We start from the raw sequence: 23640 nt of genomic DNA, 5'->3' as shown, positions 1-23640 counted from the left end.
CCGAAGGCGATGCCAAAAGGGTAAGTCCACCGGCATTCGATCTGGCGTTCCCTCAATGCCACTGTGATCGGTCAGAACTGTTGCCTGCATGCTAACGTGGCTTGGGCCGCATCCTGGAAAGGTGAGCACGTCATGCCCTGAAAGGTGACCATGTCGCTGTTTCTGGCTTTCCGGAGGACCAGTTCTCTGTTTTAAAGGAGCTAAATTTTGCCAGAATGTCTCTTGGGCACCTGTTTTCCCCTTGTTGTCGTGGGCCCACCCCGTGTACTCGCTCCAACTGAACCTCTGGACAGTCGTCTTCCAGGACTGGCCCTTCGCTTCTCTCCTCCAGGCCCCTCACTCCTATACTGTCTTTGCGGGAGCGATTTTCCAAATCTTAGCATTTTAGCAGGACGGAGTGTAGTTGGGTATTTAGGCTGGCAGCTCCTTCTTCCAGGGGCTTTTTTCCTCCTTCGAGTTCCTGGCATTTTGCTTCCAAGTCTAGGGTGCATGTACCAACCGAGTCCATGTCTGCCTGAAGCGCCACCACCTTCAATCCCACCTCTGCCAAGAATGCGTCGAACAAGGCACCAATGTCCGCTTTGATATCTTCCCTGAGTTCCTTCTTGAACTCCCTCAATGTCGCCAGTAGATGTTCTCGGGTGAACGCCAACCCGCCTGCCGCGTGGTCCTCCCCTTCTTTCTCCACCCGGGCCGAAGTTGGAGCAAAATAGCTGGAGACTCTGCTGGTTTGAATCTTTTTCGGTGGCATATGGGCAAGGACCTCGGTCAGCGCAGTGCTGCCCCCGAACAGGTTGTGCGTTTGACTAGGGCACTGTAATCTGGGGCAGAATTAGCTACACACAATAAACCAGGGGTCACTGTATTGGTGGGGTCTCAGAGACCCATGCGTTGTGGCTTGGATAGGCTAGTTCCAGATACCCCCAGCAAACCCCTCGTTTGCCTTTTGTGACCAGCTTATGGTAGGGTCTCATTCAATTTATCACCACCTCAGGGCCCGCGTCTCTCGGGCATGTCAGCTCCCCCAGAAGAGACACCCACAGGCTGGGGTCTCTCTATGCTTTACAGGACCACCATCTTAAGGTCAGGCAACCTCCGTGTAAGATGAAAGGGATACCCCCAAGGCTTCTTTCATTGGGGCCCGAGATGAAACTGTAGGGAATACCCAGGGAGCACCCCACACTCCGCACTGTAGTGGCACGCTCCCACCTCGGTGTCTGTTTTCGTGTTGGGCCTTCCGTCTTCACGGCCTTGTGTAACGAGGCGGCCTCTGCTGGCCCCACCAAGGCTTAGATCTAGCCCCCGTTCAGCTTCTCCTTCAGTTTTTCTGCTGGGGGGAGGGGGAGGGTGAGCAGTGCGATGAGCCCGAAGCTGTGTATCCGACCGCTCCTGCGGTCAGGGAGTGACGGACTGGGCAGCCGATCAGTGTGCGTCGGGTGCCGCCGCCATCTTGACTCCTTCGCCGCGTCTCGTTTCGGCCCAGGTCGGTCCAAGGAATTCGCTCTTCCAGCTGCTTGTGGACTGATAAAGTGTCCCCTTGTTATGGCGCACCTCACACCAGCGCCACGGGTGGGTTTTGCTGCATTGGGCAAAACAAATGCATTCTATGAAGCAGCATATCTATGAGTCAATTACCACTTACTTCACCCTTTTTGACATTGGGCAGCACACTATATCCTGTCACAATTTTTCTTGTTTTAACAAATTCATGGGATTGAGTACTGCATAGTACTTACAAGAATGAAAATTAATGACGTAAACACCCTTTCTTGATGTAATACTGAAATACAGTCTATGTTTTCAAAGATTCATTCTTTTAGCTGGAGTTGTTTCTTCTTCTAGTTAAAGTAGTTTCTAATAGTAATTGAAGATTGATTTAGTAAGGTTAATACTGTGAAAGTTAATGTCATTATGGCTAACAATACATTCATGTATGAAAACGAAATCACATCTTTATTGACAAATTCGCCATTGTGAACTCCACGTCAACACGACTCATAAATACGTGGTTAGGCAGGCCCTGAGACCCAGGCCTGAGGTCACTGATTGACAGATCACAGGCGGGGTAGCATGTAGCCAGCAGAAAAATGCGTGAACAGGAAATCACAGATCGATCCCAATGATAGGCACAGTGAAACCACAATGGTCCCAGGAGATTGGCCCCAATAAAGCACACATGGCTGGAGGGGTGCGAGCGTTCCCAACACACCATAAAGTCGGATGTCACATGAAGTTAGGAACACTTAGCCAATCAAGATACAGCACACAGTGATCACGTGCTCCCCATGCCGTACATCTGAACAGGTTACCACTGGCTGCATTGTATCCATGCAAGGTCGAGGCCCACCTGAATTCCTCATCCAATACCTTCATTTATGGCTCCATAGACAGAGGTACACATTCCTTACCAATAAAGGATCACCAGAAACATTTTATTACATCAGATGAACTGTACAAAAGTCTTTGTTAAACCGACTGTAAATTGAGATAGTCCTCAGACTCCATGCCTGTGCTCCTGGCCGAACTGTTTATTTAAATTAACTGTTCCAGTTTTGCCAAACGCCTCTTGGCTCTTGTTTTTTCAAGGTGTTTCATGTTGAAGCAAAAGTAAGATTAAATAACGTCATAGCCTCTTGTTTGTTTGTAGGAACTCTACTTAGTTCTCCCAGCAATTACAGGGTTGAACTATTTTTTATTATTAATCTCATCATCTGGAAAGCACATCTCTAGCACTGCAGGTATTGTATCTACCAGCTGCCATCTTGAATCCGCAATAAACAACCCTAGAACTACATCACTATTTTTTCAATATGTTTTGTTTTCAACTATTTCTTTTCATTGATTTCAGTGTCAACATCTTCACTGGAAGTTGCTGCAAATATAAGTAGCACACATTACAAGTGACACCACTAGAAGGGAAATCAATGTTGCGCGTATACATATGACTCACAACACCACCAGCGCTAGAGGTAATTGCTTCACTAATATGAGCATGTATGCATGCCATAAAGCCTCTATGAGAAGGTCACAAGCCTTTTGATGTGCATCTTAGTGGTACCTATTTACTAAATATGAATAAGGCAGCAGCAGTACATACCTTGTCTCCATTTTGATGAACCAGTAACAGGCTACAAGTGGCAGAACGTAGCAGAATATGTAGCAGAACATGGAACAGCCCAAAAAGCCTGAAGTCGGTGTTTAGCAAATTAATCTACTTGAAGCCTAAGTGTATGTTCTGCAACACACAGTAGTAAAAAGAGACTGCAAACACACAAAAAGGGATGATAGAATTGCTTCAGCCCTAACCTGTCTTGGGTTGCTTGTGTTCTGTTTCAGGAAGGACCTGGCCTGGCAGTTCAAACTGGGCTGTCCCTATTGGAGCAGGGTCTAGACTGATTTGCTTGTGGCTGGGTCCAAATTGAGGTAGAATGCAGTAGCGGCTGGTGGGAGGGCAGAGTGGCGAGGCGAGGGGGGAGGCTGGATGATGAAGAAAACACAGTGGGGTTAACCAAATCAATCTTTTCATCTAAATTTATGTGCCAATGTAAAGTTAGATAAAGCTACTAGGCTGCTATTTCAATGTTTTTCATTAGTTCAGAGGGCCAGATGTGCGGCCGGTTTTAGCAGTCGCAAACGGAGAATTGGGCCATTTGCAACCGCTAAAGAGCCTTTTACAATGTAGTAACCCTATTTTGCGAGTCAGAAGCCTATTACAGACTCGTAAAATAGGGTTTGCGAGCCGGTATTAGGAAGGGGCGTGTCAAGGGTGTCCCTTCCTAATATGTGTGAATGATGTATGAATGTTTTACGACCGGAATGCGGTCCCAAAACATTCATATTTTACCGGAGGTGGTAACCCATTCGCAAATGGGAACGGGTCCCCAAGGGACCCCTTCCCCTTTGTGAATGTGGGCCCAAAATGTTTTTAAGAGCAGGCAGTGGTCCCATAGACCACTGCCTACTCTTAAATAATGAAACGAAACTTTTCATTTTCTTTTTTAAAAGAATCCCCGTTTTCCTTAAAGGATAACGGGCTGCATTTCCACCCCCCAAAAAATGTGCTTTATCTAAAAAGCAATCACAGACATGGTTATCTGCTGACCCCAGCCAGCCACCATCCCTGTGATAACAAGATTTTCATTGGAGAAGGGAAAGCTAGGTAGTACTCATCAAAGGATGCAGATAAATTAATAACATGCCTTGTTCACAGCTGTCACCTGTGATCCAAGAGACAAAATGGCCTCCATCACAATTCACAATTTTTCTTTCACTACTGAGATGGACTGGAAAAAGGCCCATGTGCTTAAGCCAATAATCAGACATCTACAGGGCTTGTTCCTGCATACCTGAACCTTTGTCTATATGTCTGTGTGTCAGCTTGAAAACATTCTCCTGCATCCAAACAGATATGTTACACATACAGGTCCAACAAACTGACAAACATCTTGGTTACGTCAATTGTCAACAATATTTGAGTATCATCTGCATATGTAAAGAACCAGAGCCAATGAGTTTCAGTCAGTTGGATAGAGAACTGACACATACATTTAACAAACCTTAGCTTAGTATGAGCATACGCATCCCTGCACCAGGAAGCGAGGCTGTGCATTACGCAAGGCAGCATAAGTATAGCGCCACAGCTCAGAGGGTAACAGTAACAGCAGGCTACATTATTAGATATGGCTCTGCACTGTTTTCCCCCTCGCTCAATGCAGCACAGTATTATTTTTTTGTTGTGGTGTGTTGCTTGAAAGATTAGTAAATGTGCCCCCTGGTATTTTGTATTTTAGTTGCATTTACATAGTGCTTCATATCCTAGCTGTGATGTTGATGCAACACACTGTTGGAAAGGTAGCATGTAAGCCCTCGGGCACACTCGGTTAGAAGGATGTTGGTTTGTAGGGTGACGTGTTGAAAGTAATTTTGTGCTGTGTGTGATGACCAGAGAGGTACTCTTATCTCGCAATATGTCACTGCGATTGAGAGAGTAGTGCAACGAAGAGGGTACAGAAATAGTGCTTAATCTTAATATTATTTTGGTGTGTGGTTGGAATGGTATAGATTATGGGTTTGCCGTTTGTAGGAAGTGTTTTGGTGCTGTGTATGATGAGGAGTGCCATGGTCGTCTTGCTTCTCTGTGATCATGTGGCTGTACTTTGCATGGATAAGAAGGACGTAGAGTGAGAGATAGCTGTACATATGACTGTGCCTGCCATCTTTGTCGCAAAGATTTGGCTCTAATTTTGGGTGGGCATGGTCATGAGAGACACCTTTCATTTACATTCTTCCTGTGAGCGATTGCTTTTGGTTCTTGGTTGGTGCACACCTGCATCTTCCAATGGGTCTTTACTGCCTTCCTGAATTCCAGTTGCTCATTCTGGTGGTAGTTGTTCAGTACTTTCGACTGAGTAAAGGTTATTTTTAAGAGATTGGTGATTACTGCTGCTGTTAGATCAATGGACAAGGGGAACAACCTTTACAACGCAACTTTTACAACGCACTACACTTACAACGCATTTTTTACAACGCAAAATCCATTACAACGCATTCCATTACATAGCATGACACTACAACGCATTTTTAAAAACTACCTTTACAACGCATTCCATTACAACGCATACTACCTTTACAACGCATACCATTACAACGCATAATATTACACTACACTATCCAACACTTACCCTACTGTTGCACCCCCTGGAGTTAGAATAGTAATTTTTACCCCTATACTATCCAACACTTACCCTACTGTTGCACCCCCTGGAGTTAGAATAGTAATTTTTACCCCTATACTATCCAACACTTACCCTACTGTTGCACCCCCTGGAGTTAGAATAGTAATTTTTACCCCTATACTATCCAACACTTACCCTACTGTTGCACCCCCTGGAGTTAGAATAGTAATTTTTACCCCTATACTATCCAACACTTACCCTACTGTTGCACCCCCTGGAGTTAGAATAGTAATTTTTACCCCTATACTATCCAACACCTACCCTACTGTTGCACCCCCTGGAGTTAGAATAGTAATTTTTACCCCTATACTATCCAACACTTACCCTACTGTTGCACCCCCTGGAGTTAGAATAGCAATTTTTACCCCTATACTATCCAACACTTACCCTACTGTTGCACCCCCTGGAGTTAGAATAGTAATTTTTACCCCTATACTATCCAACACTTACCCTACTGTTGCACCCCCTGGAGTTAGAATAGTAATTTTTACCCCTATACTATCCAACACTTACCCTACTGTTGCACCCCCTGGAGTTAGAATAGTAATTTTTACCCCTATACTATCCAACACTTACCCTACTGTTGCACCCCCTGGAGTTAGAATAGTAATTTTTACCCCTATACTATCCAACACTTACCCTACTGTTGCACCCCCTGGAGTTAGAATAGCAGTTCAGTTCAGTTTGAAGCTTTATTGCGGTTGAATTTACCATAAAAGCACATAAAATACACAAGACAACAAATCAAGCAGTCCATTTCCTACATATAATCACCTATTATTTCTTGATTGTTAGACAATTGTTCCCTTAAAATTTATAAATAATTTCAAGATTCTAAAATTGATATGACAAAATTATTCTTAAAAAGTTAAAATATTACTGTTCTCTCAGAGTTCATTATACTTGATCATGAATCAAAGCAACATTGTTAATCAAGTTCCTTCGTAAAAACCACATAGAATGTAAGTATTTAGCCACTGCAAAAATAATCACTGGATCAGTGTCTGTTTTTAGTATTCTAAAACAAGCCAAATGTTGTTTTATGCCCATATTCTTACATAACTGGATAATCCATTTCTTCCTAATATAGGCGTAAGCTGGACAAAATAGGATAACATGAACAGGGGTCTCATCCTCTAGGCTGCAGCCTGGGCAGGGGCGTGCTATTCCACCTTTCCACCTACCAATGTTATGGAAAAAAGGCAATGTGCCATATCTGAATTGCAGATAAAGCTTCTTAGCTAGTGTTGGTTGGATTGAATCAATCGCGGGCTCAAAGCTATAAATGGACTTAACATCCAAAAAAATATCAGTTAAGCTTGAGATTTTCACTGAGCGAAAAAGATTTCTTAAATTAATTTCCTTAACAGCATTCGTCATAGTTTTCTTAGAAGTAGCTGGGCAGAAAACTTCAGGATTTGACCAAAGTTCCTCGAAGCCAGTCTGCACAAGTGACTGTTTGACGAATGCTAGCCAAGGAATCCTACCAGAACCAGTTGAAGCCAAGACAACTTTAAGCTCCTCCGTATAGGACGCCAGCTCGGGAGTGCTCCAAAGACGCTTCCAAAATAATAGTGGTCGAACGGAAATAGCGTCTACAATTGGGCATAGATTTAAATCGAGTCTTAGCGGAACTAGAGGAGTGCTTTTTGGGAGATTGAAAAGTTGTCTTAAAAAATTGTTTTCAGTTGTTGATAGGTTGCTTACTGGTGTGTGTCCCCAGAGTTCTGCCCCATACAGAGATGAAGCCCTAGCTTGCACTTTAAAAATTTCAAGAGGAGCACTAATTATTTTGAGAGTGCAACTCTTCTGAACCTTAAGGATTCCCCCTGCTGCTTGGGTTAGTCTTAAATTAGCCTTGTCAACTTGCGGACCCCAGCCCATTTTGTCATTCAGAGTCAGACCCAAATATTCAAAAATTGGGACCCTTTCGAGGGGTCTGCCGTCCATCATTGGGTGGGGGCAGTTAACAGTGTTTGCGTTAAAAACCATATACTTAGTCTTATTAATGTTAACTACCAGGTTCCTTTTGGTGCAAAAACTGGAGAACTGGTCTAACACGCGCTGCATCCCCATTGGGGATTTTGAAAGCAGAAGCGTGTCATCTGCAAACATTAGGGCGGGAAATCTTCGGGCACCCAATTTGGGGAAGTCTATATCATTTTTGGCTAAGAGATCTTCAATCAACCCGTTGAGAAAGAGAGAAAATAAAGTCGGGGCAAGGACACAACCTTGCCTGACACCTTTCTCGATCGGGAAGGCTCCAGTTAACTGGCCTAGTTTGCCAAAGCGTACTCTTGCAAAAGTCCCTTCGTGCAGAATTCTGAACTGATGACATAGGTACGGTGGAACCCCCATTGTTAGTAGAATGGACCATAGTTGTTTCCTGTCCACCATATCGAAAGCAGATTTTAAATCAACGAAAGTGAGATAGAGACTACCCCCTTCCAGGAACACGTGCTTCCAGTACAATACTTGTAACCGGAATAATTGGTCGATTGTAGATGTTTTCGCCCTGAATCCCGCCTGGAGTGGCGTTAAAATGTTACTATCACTAGACCAAACCTCCAAACGTTGCAGCAATACCCTGGCATAGATTTTCTGTGTAACATCAATAAGGCTAATAGGCCTATAGTTAGAGGGTTGGAGCGGGGAGCCCTTTTCATATATTGGGATAATCTCCGCCCCAAGCCAAGTTCTAGGCAATCGTAACCCCTGCAGTATCGCATTAAATAGAACCAAAAGGTAGGGGTCCCAGATTGTTGGTTCGTCTCTGAATACATCACCCGGGATTCTATCAAGACCCGGTGCTTTGTTGGGCTGGATCTTAAGTATGGCTGATTTTACTTCCTCCAATGTGAATAGTTGCACTGGCCAAATAGGGGTCGAAGGCAAAGGGCTCAGAGGGACTTCACTAATGCTGAAAGGAGAGAGAGAGTAAAGATCTTTAAAATAAGTGGACCAGGCTTCCTCAGATATATTTGGGACAATTGCGGATTTTCCTTCTAAGTTCCCAGTATGGACAAGGTTCCAGAAGGACCTTGCATCCTTAGCGGCAAGTGCAGATGAAATAGCAACCTAGCGGTCCGCCTCCCATTCAGTTTTTGCACTGTTTAGCATTTTCTTGTAAACTTGTCTAGCCTCAATAATACAATGCCTATTACCTTGGGTGATGGCCAGAAGTAGTGCGGATTTTGCATCTCTACATCCTCTGTTAAACCATTGGATTATTACCATGACCTGGTTTGGGTTTAACTGGGCCTTCTTTGTAAAAAGTATCCTTTAATAGGGTAACCATTTCATTATGAATATCGCTAATTGCGATCACATCGATAGTATGAGGATGGGTAAGGGCAGAGTTTGCCTTTTCAAGCAAAGGAGTTACTTTTCTATATAAGTTGGACATAGTTTCCATAGAAGATTTTGCTGCCGCCCATCGAATTCTTCTCCCGCCTTGCTCTAATTTTAGATCGCAACTGGGGGTAGTGGTTGTAGCGCTGTCCCCACAAGTTAGTTGGAGATCCATCTCTATTATCAAGGGATTGTGGTCACTTTCGGTGCGCCGACAGACAGAGAAGTCTATAATTTTAGACCAAAAGGCTAGGCTCACCAGAAAATAATCTATCACCGAAGAGTGTCCCAAGCCACTATAGGTAAATTGAGCAGGAGTGTCGCTCTTAAAGCGGCCATTGCAGGCTCTAAGGGAGAATGTGTAAGTAAGGGAGGTCAACTGAAGAACAAGGGCTGACCATTTTTTTACGGGGTATGCAGTTGGGGGTGGGACTGACCATGATTCATCTTCAGCCTTGGTAATTGTAAGGGCCCCATGTAGTGGTTAAAAATGGCAATTGAAGTCGCCTCCTATCAGCAACACAACATCACCCCCTAGCGTGTGCAGTAGTGCAGTTAACATATCCAAAGTGTTGGATATTCCCCCAGGTTTTACTGGCCGCGAATAGATATTAATTAGGACCATCTTTGGTGTCTTATTATGGGACAACAGGATGCACGTAAGATCAGGGCTATTAGTCTCTATCCTTTTCAACGTGAATCCAAGGTGAGTACCTACCCATATACACAGCCCCCCTGAGGGTCTGCCTCTTAGGCCTTTTACTGCGGGTTCCGCAAAGGTAACATATCCTACTCTATAGGTGGGGTCTGCTGCCCAGGTTTCCTGGAATAGGCAGATACCATGGGAATCCACAAATGTATACCAGTCCGGAATTTCTAAGTTGGATACGAGACCCGCTATATTCCAGGATAAAATTTTTAAGGACCCTTTAATTGTTGACTGCACATGTCCCAGACTTCCCTCATGGCAGGACCCGACGAGGTCATGAGTCCCAGGACCAGCTGAGTGATGGTCTGGATGTACATAGACATCCTGGGATTGTAATAACATAGTGCAGATAGCATTCGAGGAGGTGGATGGACCGTCCCCTGACAGACCTGTTGATGAGAGGGGCTTCTCCTTATCTATCAATCCATCCTCTATGAGGGGCATGGAATTGTTTATATCAATTTCCGCCTCCGAATGCTTCTTCCTTATGATCTTCAAGGCTCTGTCTTTGTTAGAGTCGGCGGTTTGGTGGACCTGGGAATAGCTGGGCAACGCAAGGAGTCAGTCTACTTGATCAAGCAGATTGTATCGATTACTTAACGGGACTCCCATCGGTTCTCCCCTGGGATGACCACCTCTACTTCTAGGCACGCAATGCCAGGGGACCTCTTGCGGTGGCCTCGAGTCAAACCTTCCCTATTCGAGAGGGGAATAAACATAATCTGTGGGATAAAAATAGTCTAACTTCCATGGTTTGACCATTGTGTTAAAACTTTGCTGTTGCCATCTGCATATGTGGTCAACTGCCCTGCGGTCCTCAAAATTAATGATGACACAGTCCCCACCCACATTTTTAGGTCTGCAGCCCACCCACCCCACCCTTCTAACAAACAGAATTTTGCTATAAGAGGATCTAGGCAAGGGTCTATGAATGTTCAGCCAATGCAAAGTCTTATTTCTGAGTTCCTCAAAAGATTCTGTTTTATCACTCGGCAGCTCAGGAACCTCCGTTAGGATGACAACAAATGGAGCGCAGTCCGGAGGTAGGTTAATACGTGGTAGATCTTGGAAGGTAGTTTTTTCTACTGGATAATTAGGGAGCTCCTTCCCCACAGAGGCAGCGTTTACAGAATTTGCCAGTTGCGAGGGCTGCAAAGGGAGTACCTTATCCACATCGATTGGTCTATTATTTAGACCAGTACTACAAGATCCTAAGGTCGAACCCTGTATGATGGTCGTTGGAGGTTGGTTATTTGCAGTAGAGTGTGATGGCTTGTCTTGTGGCTGTGGGGTTTTGGCTGATAAGGTTAAGGCTTTAACTTGGGTTTGGATAGCAAAAAAATCATTCCTGAGACCCATGCTGTCCACAAGCAGAGACTCCATTTTCCCAAGTCTGTCGTCTAGATGTTTCAACTTTTGTTCCACAGGTTGAATAAGAGAAGATATGACGAGACTCAGTCTGCCCACCAATAAATCCAGATCCAGGGAGCATGAGTTTGCAGGTGAGCTGCCGTTCTTGGCAGGGCTGTCTATTGAAATCTCACAGGAGCGAGGCTCCGGGGTGCCGTAGATAGGGGTGGCAATTTAATAGTAGGTTTGGATTGTTTGGGTTTTCTACCCCGTGCCAAAGTATCGGCTTTCCTCTTCTTTGGGATTGCACCCTCCTTGGGTCTTGACTCCTTTTCATTATTTAGACTCAGTTCGGGTGGAGCCACAGTTGTAATGGAGGCCTGTCCACACAGTGGTAGCATTAAATCATCTGCCTGGACACCAGTAGCGATACTTAACCCCATGTTATGTGGATTAGATGGAAGATCCACGATGGCTAGAATTGGTTGGATGGGGACAGGAGAGCTTGCATGGGCAGCAAGGCCCAGGGAAGATCTTCTCGAGAAGACCGGATCTAAGGACATACGACGTTGCGTTATTTCAATTTCGTGTTCTAACATCGATGATGCCCTTGTTATAAATTGATCCAGTGTTCCAGCTACCGACCCTATAGGTGTGGCTTTCGCACCCCTTCTAGTAGCCATTGTATTCATTACGAGTGGTACACTAAGCTGATGCACGTACTTACAGTTTACAGTAGCTGTTAGAGTGCTGGCCCTGCCCGGCCTCTTTCGGCCTCGGACGGCCACAGACGGTCCCGCCCTTGTCCCGGGCTTCGCCCGGCGCGTCCCGCACGCGTCCCGCGAAGCAGGCCTCCCCGGTGTTTGTAGGCGCCGCCTGGCGCTCTCCACACGTCAGCTGAACGCGCTGCCGCAGGGGCTGCCGGGAGTGTGAGTCCCGGGGCGGCGACGCGGTGAGAGCAATGCGCTGCTGTGGTCGATGTTGGCCCCCTATGACTCCTGGCGGTGGCGGCAGAAAGGATAACAGCGTGGGCCACAAGGTAAGAACTGCTACTTCCCCCCCAACACTTACCCTACTGTTGCACCCCCTGGAGTTAGAATAGCAATTTTTACCCCTATACTATCCAACACTTACCCTACTGTTGCACCCCCTGGAGTTAGAATAGTAATTTTTACCCCTATACTATCCAACACTTACCCTACTGTTGCACCCCCTGGAGTTAGAATAGTAATTTTTACCCCAATACTATCCAACACTTACCCTACTGTTGCACCCCCTGGAGTTAGAATAGTAATTTTTACCCCTATACTATCCAACACTTACCCTACTGTTGCACCCCCTGGAGTTAGAATAGTAATTTTTACCCCTATACTATCCAACACTTACCCTACTGTTGCACCCCCTGGAGTTAGAATAGCAATTTTTACCCCTATACTATCTAATACTTACCTTAAATGCAATTTAATATTATGCGTTGTAATGGTATGCGTTGTAAAGGTAGTATGCGTTGTAATGGAATGCGTTGTAAAGGTAGTTTTTAAAAATGCGTTGTAGTGTCATGCTATGTAATGGAATGCGTTGTAATGGATTTTGCGTTGTAAAAAATGCGTTGTAAGTGCATGCGTTGTAAAAGTGTGCGTTGTAACGACATACATCCATGGACAAGGATGGTCTCACAAGACTAAGGATCAATGCCCAGGGCGGCTGGGATCTGGGCTTCAGCATCCCTGGACAGTTATCATTGGTTCAAAGTTGAAGAGTACATCATAGTCTGTAGGGTGGCTCATGAGTTTCTTTGTGAATCTATCATTGACGAACATGTGATGTTACAACGCATGGTGCTACCACGCGGTAGGTAACAACGCGGTCATTACATCGTCCGCGTTGTTACCACGCATGGCATTACATCGCAAGTTGTTTCAATGACTTGCGCTAGATGGTGCGCTGGATTTAGGAATAGTATAAATTACAATTCCTACTCCAGTTAGCGCAACATCAGGGAAGGTGTTGGATTTAAAATCCAACACATTCCCTGGCGCTGCACGCCACCTAGCGCAAATCATTGAAACGACTTGCGATGTAATGCCATGCGTGATAAAAACGCGGACGATGTAACGTCCGCGTTATCAACCCGCGTGGTATTACCAGCATTGTAAACTCTGTCTCCCATCATGGACACTTGTCCTCTTGTCAATGTAATTTACATTAGGATTTTTGTGGGTCCCTTTTCTTGCCTTCCGTATGGATAGTTGTTGTCTTGTCATGGCTATTTATTTCCTGAAAAATTTATTCCCTCGTGTTTTTTTCCTAAATTGTTTCATTGGCTTCCGGTGACTGTGGCAGGACTAAATTTTACTTCTGAATAAAAAATATGGTGAAAATATGTAAAATTCTTTGCAGCCTTAGACTCATCAGCAAAGAGTAAGTCTTCTTGTGTGTCAAACATGTATGAGGTTAACAGGATATTCATTTTACATCGCCTATTTTTCCATTATGAAAGCGAGTTTGAGACCTTTGCACCTTTTTATTCATGGTGTTTCTGTGTGAACAAACTATTAAAAGCGAACCGAGGGCGGAAACAGATTCGTGATTGTTAATTCTAGCTTTTTGACAATAACACGAAGAGGAAACGAAAAAGACTATTGTTTCCAGGAAGTAATGAATTCCATGGGGAGTTCGGAGAGCAAATCAGATTATATTTTAGTTCAGTGGTGGGTGTACACAATATATATAAATGTATTATGTATAAGAAAGAAAAAAAGGAAACGGGCAGTTTCCAGCTAAGGAATTCATGAAGAAAATATGTTAGTTTTCAGTTTTTCATTAATTTTGCATGAGGCACTGAAGTCCTTCAGTATCAATCAATCAAGCAATCCGTGCTATTTCAAAGCGATAACTATTGATCTATTTGCATATAGTCCTCTGACTATGTACAGTGATTTTTACAAATCTCGGTTTCATGCAGGCGTTCTGTGCCCTATACTTACTCTTTCAGAAGTAATTACAGTGAAAGTGTGCACTTTTTTCTATTCAATAGAAAAAAAGATTTCCATTCGGAAAACTCTCTTTGCCTATATCCCAGAAAGATTGCTCACGTGCTGTCGGGTTTTTGACACTAACGTAAAGTCCGCAAATTGGGTGTAACGCATGTCGTCATCTAGAAGGTTATACTTTTAAGCACGTGCACTACCTTTTTAATGACCAGCCCTGTCCCTGTCCTGGGAGCAACCCCGTACCCTCCTCTAAACTTAGAACACCACAATATACTCCGTATGGGATTGCTGGGTTTAAGAGGGATTTAATCTAAAACAATTTCACAAATCCTCATTGGGAATTCTAATCCCCAAACCATCTTTTTTTAGTCAAAAGTGTAACTTCTACGGCAATAGTTTTTTTTGTATCGGACCAATATACCATAAGAATAAAATAAAGACGCACTTTACTGGGACTCTGCCATTTTGAAAGGGGGTCTGTGCGTAGGAGGCCGGCTGGGGATCGTGCGTGTCTGAGGTACGACTTAAATTGATGAAATAAATATGTTTTTAAGGCTAAGTCTTTTGGCCAGCTGCCACTATCTTTCATTGCCTTGTTTTACCCTTGTTAAACAAGGCCACTGGGGACTACTTCCGCTGAGCTCAATTACCACCGTATCAGGAACACATGATGTCATTAATCAGTCACTCGCCGACGAAGCCGCACAGGGCGCAAGTTGAAGAGACTTTTTCAGGAATTTTCGAAATCTTTTTTTTAAACACTCTTTACTGGGAGAACCAAGCGGGACAGGTCTGGAAGCAGCGGAGCACGATAACTGTTTGGCGTCCAATGGCAAGTTACATTCCTTCAAAGCGCCTTGTCTTGTCCTCAATCTGCTGTCTGCTCTCAATCCCGCGCCCTCCTTTCCTGTTCTGCTTTATTTGCCCTTCTTTGCTCCCTTTCTTACTTACAGTTGTTATTGTGTCCCTTTCCTTTTCCTCCATGGTTTAATCATTCAACCAAATTCTTATTTTATTGCTCACATTTTCCGGCCCTTATCTTTATAGCCGAGCTTTGTTTTAAGAGTAATTATGCATGCATTTTACATTCGCTTATTAAAACGTTTTCCTCGTGAACATTCCAATTGTGCGGTTACTAATGGGTTCTACTGTAATGCTGGCATACTCTTTTATGGGTTTTCTAATTTATTGAATCAGTCCGGTATGGTTGTAAACAGAAATACTTTATATAGCGATATGACCATAAATACGACTGCTTTTCAGATTGGGGGAAATTATTAAGGGTGTATTTTAACACGTTCACTTGCATGGCGCAAACAGATTAAAGCGTTGCGTCAATTTAATTAACATTAAAAAAGTCCGCCCAAGGGCAACCTGTACTATAGCTAAGCTTTAAAGTTCACCATGAGTGAGACAGAGACGGACATTAATTACCTGAGATATAGAACACATGTATGTTACTCATTTTAATAACGCTTCACATCCGTTGTATGATTTTACAGTACTTTTTGTAAACTGGCCACGATTTACTAATCGGTGGTACTCATTTACCTGCGTCAAAGTGGTCAATTGAAATTGTTATCTGGTTGTGTTTCATGTTGTTTAGATGTGGGTGTCTGAAGGTTAGTTGTGAAATCATTGTATATACTTTCGAACGCTAATAGGCGAGGGGCGCTATATTAGCACCATGAACCCTGGTTTTTGAAAACTGCAAAGGCCTGTATGCTGCTCATCTATGGCACATACACTTTATTGAATCCTATATATATAGGTTAATTTCTGGACCCCTGGGTCTGGCATGTGGGATAGCCGAGTGTTTCATGTAACACTACTGTAATGCACATGCTCTTTTTGTGTAATTCTGTGTTTCACATAGAGCAGTGATTGCTTTTATTCAATTGAATAAAATGTTTTGTATTTTTATCTGTGCTTTTATGTCCATATAAGCCGAAATAAAGAGTTTTGATGATGAAATCATGGATTGCCCTTTAAAGCATTGTGAGTGATCTACAGACGACATCATTATTAGAACTCGTCTAGAGACAGCTTTAGCTGCCTCATCAACCCATATAATAAAAACAAATTTCAAATAAAATAATACCTTCATATATTTATAAATAGATGGGCTTTGGGGTCAGCCGCCTTCATCTATCAGTCTGTTTCATTGTCTCTAATGTTGCTTCTGCGCACCACAACATAAAGCATGGGGCACTGAGTTATGTAGGCCAATCCGTCCATTGGCTGTCTTGCACTATGTTTGATAGAATTTCACCTGTTCACGTGTGCACTACCACAAGCAAAGGCGTTACCTTCAGTGTGCAGGTTCTTCGTTTTAAACTTTTTATTTACCATTGTATTATTATTATTTTTTTGGAGCCCTCGTAAGCTTTAAGGTGCTAACAGGTTACTCACATTCTGCTCCAATAATATGCATTGTTGGCTTTGTCAGTACTTGTTTTAGAGGTGAGGAAGGATTTGAGATAATTAAAAAGAGTTCATATGAAAAAGTTGAAGTGTAATGAATAAAATTACAGTTCATTTCATCTTAATCTCTTTACCGCAGCTGACATTGTTTTCTGCTGGACTCGTCATTCACCTTCCAATATCCATAAATGCATGTTCCACAACTGAATCCAGTAAAAACGATTAGGAGCAAGCTAACAGGAATTTTCACTAAGATTCTTGCGGCTTTTATTTGTGACTGTCCTATATGGTGGTGTCCAGCGTGCAAACCTTAGTTCTGATTAAATATATTTTATAATCAATGTTAGAACCGGTGGTCTCTAATTGGCTGAGGTAGGTACCTTAGTCCAAATAGGGACCCTTGCTTCTAGTCAGGGAAAGGAGGGACACACTCTTAGAGAATGCCTGCTCACCCCTTGGTAGCTTGGCACAAGCAGCCAGACTTATCTTCAAGGCAATGTGTAGAGTATTTGCAACCACACTCCCAATAACACAGTGATAATACCACAAATGGACACCACACTGGTTTTATAAAAATAGCGGTATCTTTATCAAAAGGAATACGATGAGACCTAATTAGAGAAACCCAACATATGGTATTCGTAATATTTCACTTTGCCGGTTATTAGGCCAGCAATCGGTTGTAGGTTCTTGTGGTATTAATGAGCAGTTCATGATCATCTAATGCAGACCTAATGCAATGCTATGCAGTTCGTAATGTAGTAATAAGACAGTACTTAATGCAAGTACTAATGCAGTTCATAACGCAGGAATAATGCAGATTGTAATGCAAGAATAATACGGTTCGTAATGCAAGAATAATGCGGTTCGTAATGCAAGAATAATGCGGTTCGTAATGCATGAATCAGGCAGTTCGTAATGCAAGAATAATGCTATAAGCCAATCTGCGCAGTCAACTCTGGCACCACTAGGCCCCAACAGCAGAGACAACGGTCGTAAACTTAAAGGGGCGGCCCCGGTACTGCTGGGCAGGTACGGCCCGCTCTGGTACTCAGCGCGCCTACCGTGGTGCAGCGGGAGAGAGATCGGAGCACTCCTGTACTCCTCCTGCACGCCTCCCCAGGCCACACACCCTTGCGGCTCCTGACAGGATTCCAATACTTACCTGGGGGTGCCCTGCCTCGCTCTCTCTCTCTCTCCCCGCTCGTCGAACGTCCTGCTGGGCGCCCTGATGACGTTGCATCTCCGTTGTTAGACGACGCTGTAGCCGGACGGGCTATGGCGCTGCCTTCTCCATCGTTGACAATCTTGGGCAGATTCCTCTTGCGAACAACGGTCACGATCTCTTTCACCTTGCAGCTTCCTTAGCTTCAAGAAATCCTTGAGCACGTTGCGGCTCTGTTCGGCGGCGGCGAACCTTACTCATAGCCTCACTTGCAATGACGGCTCGGACACAAACAGCAATTCAGCAGAGTGGACGATGTTTCACTCTGCAGGGGCAATGTGGTCACGGGGCACCTCATAAACAACACCATGGACCACACGGCATTCTCAGGCTTGCAAAAGCACACGCACCAAGCGCCGGTGAGACATGGTTGGACACTTTGATGTTCCTGAGTTTCCACAACAGGGGACCAGCTCTCCTCGGGCCTTTGGAGACAAATTACTTCAGGACACAGCAAAGTCCTCTCAAGTAAGGGGAAATAGCACACAGCAAAGTCCCTTGTCCTCTCCTTAGTCAAATCAACAAACTGCAGGCCAGCCCCAGAACACACACTAAGAGCAGTCCTTCTCTTCAGCTGTTCTTCTTTGGCAGAGGTTCCTCTTGATCACAAAGTAGTTTCAATCCTTGTTCAGTCCTGAGTTCAGGGGTTTCAGCTCTCACATTTATACCGTTAAATGCCTTTGAAGTCTTTGTGTTCAGGGGTCTCTGAGCCTGGTCCAAACCAGACCTAGGTGTCTTCCTGCCAGTTCACACCTTCTTTCTTTGATAGTGAGGGTCTGGGCCCCAGGCGCTCTGCAGGAGGTGGAGCCATTCTTTTGTGGCAGCAGCACAGCCCTCTTCGCATCAAAGGGGCTACTCCTCCCACAACACCAAATGCAAGCCAGCCTGTTGCTGACCCACCTACTCCTCCCTGGTGTTAGGACACTTCCTAGACCCTGTTACATCCAAATCCAGACAGTCAATTCACAGCTAGGCAGAGGCATGCAGGATGGTTAGGACAAGAAACCAGCCACTTCTAAAAGCGTGGTTTTTAAACACACAATTTAAAAACCATCTTCACAAATAGATGTGTTATTAAATTCTGAGTTCAGGCACACTAAACTCCATCTCTCCATCTTATGCCTATGGAGAGATATACTGGAAACATGTGACACAGCATTCCCCATTCTGTCCTATGAGCAAGATGGCCTTGCAACAGTGAAAAAGAAATTTGGCAGTATTTCACTGTCAGGACATGGTACACACCTCAGTACATGTCCTACCTTTCACATGCACTGCACCCTGCCCAGGGGGGTACCTTGGGTCTACTATAGGGGTGTATGATGTGCATAGAAAGGGAAGGGTAAGGTCTGGCAAGTGGGTGCAGTTGTCAGGACAACAAGGCAGTTAACAAACTGCGCGCAGTGGCAGGCCTGAGATCTCTTTTTAGGGCTACTTGTGTGGGTGGCCCAATTAGTGCACTAGTAGCATTTGTATTACCACCCTGGCACACATAGTGCACTTTACTAGGGACTTTGCTAGTAAGACGAACATACCAATTATGGACAACCAATTACCATAACACTTTATACAGGGAGCACTTGCACTTTGACAATGATCAGCAGTGGCAAAGTGCCCAAAGCATCTAAGCCAGCAAAACGAAATCCATCACAGCATCAAAAATAGAGGAGGTAGAGGCAAAAAGTCAAGGGTAACCACACCAAGAAATGCCAGGTCTAACACGTGTCACCTCCAGCTGAAAAAGTGGGGAGAACTACCCACCCTCATGGGAGTTCTCATCACTCAGGGGGAAAAATCTGGACAGACCATCAGCATTGGCGTGTTCTGTTCCAGGGCGGAGTTCCACCGTGAAGTCCATTCCCTGTAGGGAGATGGACCACCTCAACAGTTTTGGGTTCTCGCCCCTCATCTGCATCAACATCTGTGGAGCCTGTGGTCTGTCTGAACCAGGAAGTGAGTCCCAAACAAGTAAGGCCTCAGCTCTTTCAGCGCCCAGACCACAGCAAAAGCTTCCCTTTTAATTGCACTCCACCTCTGTTCCCCGGGAAGTAGCCTCCTGCTAATGAAAGCTATGGGTTGGTCCAAGCCCTCGTCGTTCAATTGTGAGGAGTACTGCTCCCACACCATGCTCTGAAGCATCTGCCTGCACCACAAACTCTTTGGAGAAATCAGGTGCCTTGAGCACGGGCACCCTGCACATGGCAGTTTTCAGGGCATCAAAAGCGGTCTGGCAGGCATCAGTCCAGATCACCTTCTTGGGCTGTTTCTTTGAAGTTAGTTCTGTCAAGGGGGCACCAATGGTGCCATACCCCTTCACTAACCGTCTAGTACCCAGTGAGTCCTAAAAAGGCTCTCACCTCTGTCTGGATCTTGGGGGATTCCCAAGCCAGAATGGTATCAATTTTTGCCTGTAGGGGCGCCACCTGGCCTCTCCCTACCTGGTGTCCTAAGTACACCACAGAACCCAGCCCTATCTGGCACTTACTTGCCTTGATAGTGAGGTCTGCCCTCTGCAGGGACTTCAACACTTCACAGAGGTGTTGCAAATGTTCCTCCCAACTGGAGCTGAACACAGCAATGTCATTCAGGTAGGCGGCGCTGGATTCCTCCAGCCCACACAGCACCTGGTTAACCAGTCTCTGGAAGGTGGCAGGGTCGTTCTTCAACCCAAAGGGCATAACTCTGAATTGGTAGTGCCCCTCTGGCATTGAGAACGCTGACCTCCCTTTGGCCCCCTCGGCCAAGGCAATCTGCCAGTACCCAGATGTCAAGTCAAATGTACTGAGGTACCGGGCAGCTCCCAGACGATACACACTCTCATCAGCTCTGGGGATGGGGTGAACGTCAGTCTTGGTGACCACATTGAGCCCACGGTAATCCACACAGAACCGGAGTTCTGGGGTGGCACCAGGCGCACCAGCTTTTGGCACAAGGACCACTGGACTAGCCATGGGGCTGCTGGATGGCTCAATTACCCCTAGCACCAGCATCTTGGAAACCTCCTCCTTGATGCTGGCCCTGACCTTATCAACTACTCTGTAAAATTTTAGTTTTACAGGCAGGCAGGCTGTCTCCAGTGTCCACATCATGGGCACACCAATGGGTGACTCCTGGGGTCAGGGAGAACAGAGAGGCGAACTGACCCAACACCTGGCAACAGTCCTTCTGCTGCTCTGCTTCTCTGTAAGCAAACAAAAGGCATGGTAAGAGGACGTCCCACTTACATGTCATGGGTTCCTCAAGACCCATAATCATGCCCTTTAGGGTCCAGTTAAATCTCTCAACCAGCCCGTTACCTTGGGGGTGGTAAGGTATGGTGAACTTATAGGTTACACCGCACTCCTTCCACAGAGATTTCATATACCTAGATATGAAATTAGTACCACGGTCTGACACCACCCCTCTGGGGAATCCCATGCGGGAGAAAATCCCCATCAGTGCACGACCCACCACGGGGGCTGTCACCGTCCAGAGAGGGATGACTTCCAGGTACCGGGTGGCATGGTCCACCAAGACCAGGATGACCCTGTTGCCCATGGCTGTCTTGAGATCCAGAGGCCCCACGATGTCAATGCCCACCCTCTCAAAGGGGGTGCTGACTACAGGGAAAGGTTGGAGAGGAGCCTTACGCTTCCTCCCACTCTTACCACTTGCCTGGCAAGTCTGACAGGTCCTGCAATGAGTATTAGAACTCTTGTGCACTTGAGGCCAGTAGAAGTGGGTGACAAGCCTCTCCAAGGGACAGACACACCTGCAATCGAATTTTTTAGGGCAATCAAGCGGTAGTAGTAATCCCTCTGGGCTGTGACTAAACAGTTTGGCACGGAGACGCCATCCTTGGATAACAAGCTTGTTATCCAAGGATGGCGTCTCCGTGCCAAGCTGTTTAGTTAAAAGATTATTGTGTTTGAAGCCGGCTCACACATCCAGATACCCAAGGGTGCCATGATCCATATATATTGACATCAAGTCTCTATCGGTGACTAAGTAAACATTTCGAGATCACCCTTAGCATTATCGCTTTCGCCTCCTGGACCGTACTGATCTTTCCTTTGGGAATAGAAACTCAGCGGACATTGATTGTTCACTTGATCTGCTCCTTAGATATTTATCTAAGGAATTTTTACCTTCCTGAAGTCCCCTTCACAGCCCGAGGGGTTACTACTACCGCTTGATTGCCCTAAAGAATTTGATTGCCAGGTGTGTCTGTCCCACACCATTGGTCCATCCTCGCCCTGATGAAGGTGTAGCCCCGGCTGGGGCCTGACACCGAAACGCGCGTTGGCGTTTTTTTAAGGCTACTGGGTAGTTGAAACCTCACCACCCAGACATTGTGGATGCCTACTGCCATTATGTTATTCAATCTATATTTGGCAGATTTATTACGTTGATGTCCTTTTTTATCTTATGAACTTAATTTGTGTGTTTTGATACATAGGATGCTGTTGTGTTGGCGTGTATGATAGTATGACTGTTGTCTGTGAACGAGATGTGTGGGACAGAAATATTATACTTATTTTGAATTGTGGAATGATGTTTTGTAATACACTTATGTATATATAACAAAATGGGGTTTAAAACTACAGAACAATAAATACAATTGATCAGTTTGATTAAATCTCATTTCCTTTGAATTATTGTTTTTCTCAATTCTTGTGTCAGACTGCTACGCTGGTTAGTTACAATTATCTGGACCCGTGATAGGGCCTTCCTTGAATAATTTTGGCACGTAATTTGTTTGTAGGTTGTTTTTTATTTCCCATGCCTTACCTGCCTGTATCTTTTGCCAGGGGTCCCCCTTCTTAGTAGTCTCTCAGAGCCTCCACCCTACTTCCATTGATGGTCACCCACTGCCTGTACTTCTTAGTGTTCTCAGGCAGAAAGGTTTCCTGGACCATCTCTCAATGTCCTAATGAGACCAGGGTCATAACTGCTTGCTCCTCCCCATTCCAAGGACTCAATTCCTCCCCCAACCCTCCACTCACTAAACCCGGTGTTGGAGCACCAGTGGGTACAGGTGGTTTCTTGGGGCATTTAGGGGCACTGTGACCCACTTCTTTACAGAAATAACAAGTAGGAGGACCTCTGTGGTCCCGCTTGCCCTTTGGGGGCCAGGACCTCTTAGCCTTGGGGGACTGGGACCCTTTTACCTGGGAACTACTTTGGGGCCCTTTAGAGAACTCCTTGTGGTTACCCTTGTCCTCCCCCACCTTCTGCTGGGGACCCTGTACACCTTTGGCAGTGGTACCCCAATCTCCTTGTGGACCCTGGTGCTTGTCCAGCGGTCCGCCTCCTCAGCAAGCTTACCTGGATCAGTCAGCTTACTGTCTAAAAGATGCTGGCGCAGCTAAGGAACACACAGACTACTCAAGTGATCCCAACTAATTAAATTGCATAAGCCCTTAAAATCATTTACCTTTCTGCCCATCAGCCAACCATCCAGTGCACGCGTGAACGCATTCACACACTCCACCCAAGTACTGGATTCCAGTTTCTTGAAGTTCCTGAATTTCTGCCTGTACAGTTCAGGAGTGAGCCCATACCTGCGGCAGAAAGCCTCCGTCATGTTGGCATAGATCAGGGTTCCCACCCTCTCTAAAGGTGGAAAACCATCCCTTTCAGAAGCCTCAAAGTGTTTCCATAGGCTCGCCCCCCAATGCTTCTTAGGCACCTCATTCATCCTAATAGCGATCTGAAATGCCGCAAACCACGCATAAATATCATCACCCCTTTGGTAATCTTGCACTAAGTCTGTGGGAATGTACACCTTACCCACTGGCACTGGCTTTGCACTGCCACCATTCGAACTGGACTCCACCTGTTTAGCCTTAATGTCCACTTCCCTCATGTTTA

At 45.3% G+C, this 23640-nt stretch overlaps 1 protein-coding gene across 7 annotated transcripts in view; it reads left to right on the top strand.

The window, feature by feature from the left end:
* FILIP1 (filamin A interacting protein 1) overlaps window positions 1-23640 on the top strand; it is a 776040-nt gene that overhangs the window by 309688 nt on the left and 442712 nt on the right. For 2 of the 7 annotated variants that reach the window (XM_085610965.1, XM_085610962.1), the window contains exon 1: window positions 14755-14970. The exons of 4 other annotated variants lie outside the window; for them this stretch is intronic. In XM_085610965.1, coding sequence (XP_085467091.1) covers window positions 14806-14970 — 165 coding nt within the window. In that variant the 5' untranslated portion in view covers window positions 14755-14805. Of the gene's footprint in view, window positions 1-14753; window positions 14971-23640 lie in introns of those variants that run through there. One more of the 7 variants, XM_085610963.1, reaches the window with a different exon arrangement.

This window comes from Triturus cristatus, chromosome 6 (assembly GCF_964204655.1).
Source record: "Triturus cristatus chromosome 6, aTriCri1.1, whole genome shotgun sequence".
Classification (NCBI taxonomy): Eukaryota; Metazoa; Chordata; class Amphibia; order Caudata; family Salamandridae; genus Triturus; species Triturus cristatus.
Note: the sequence above shows the minus strand (reverse complement) of the source record. Positions and strands in the feature narration are given on the sequence as shown.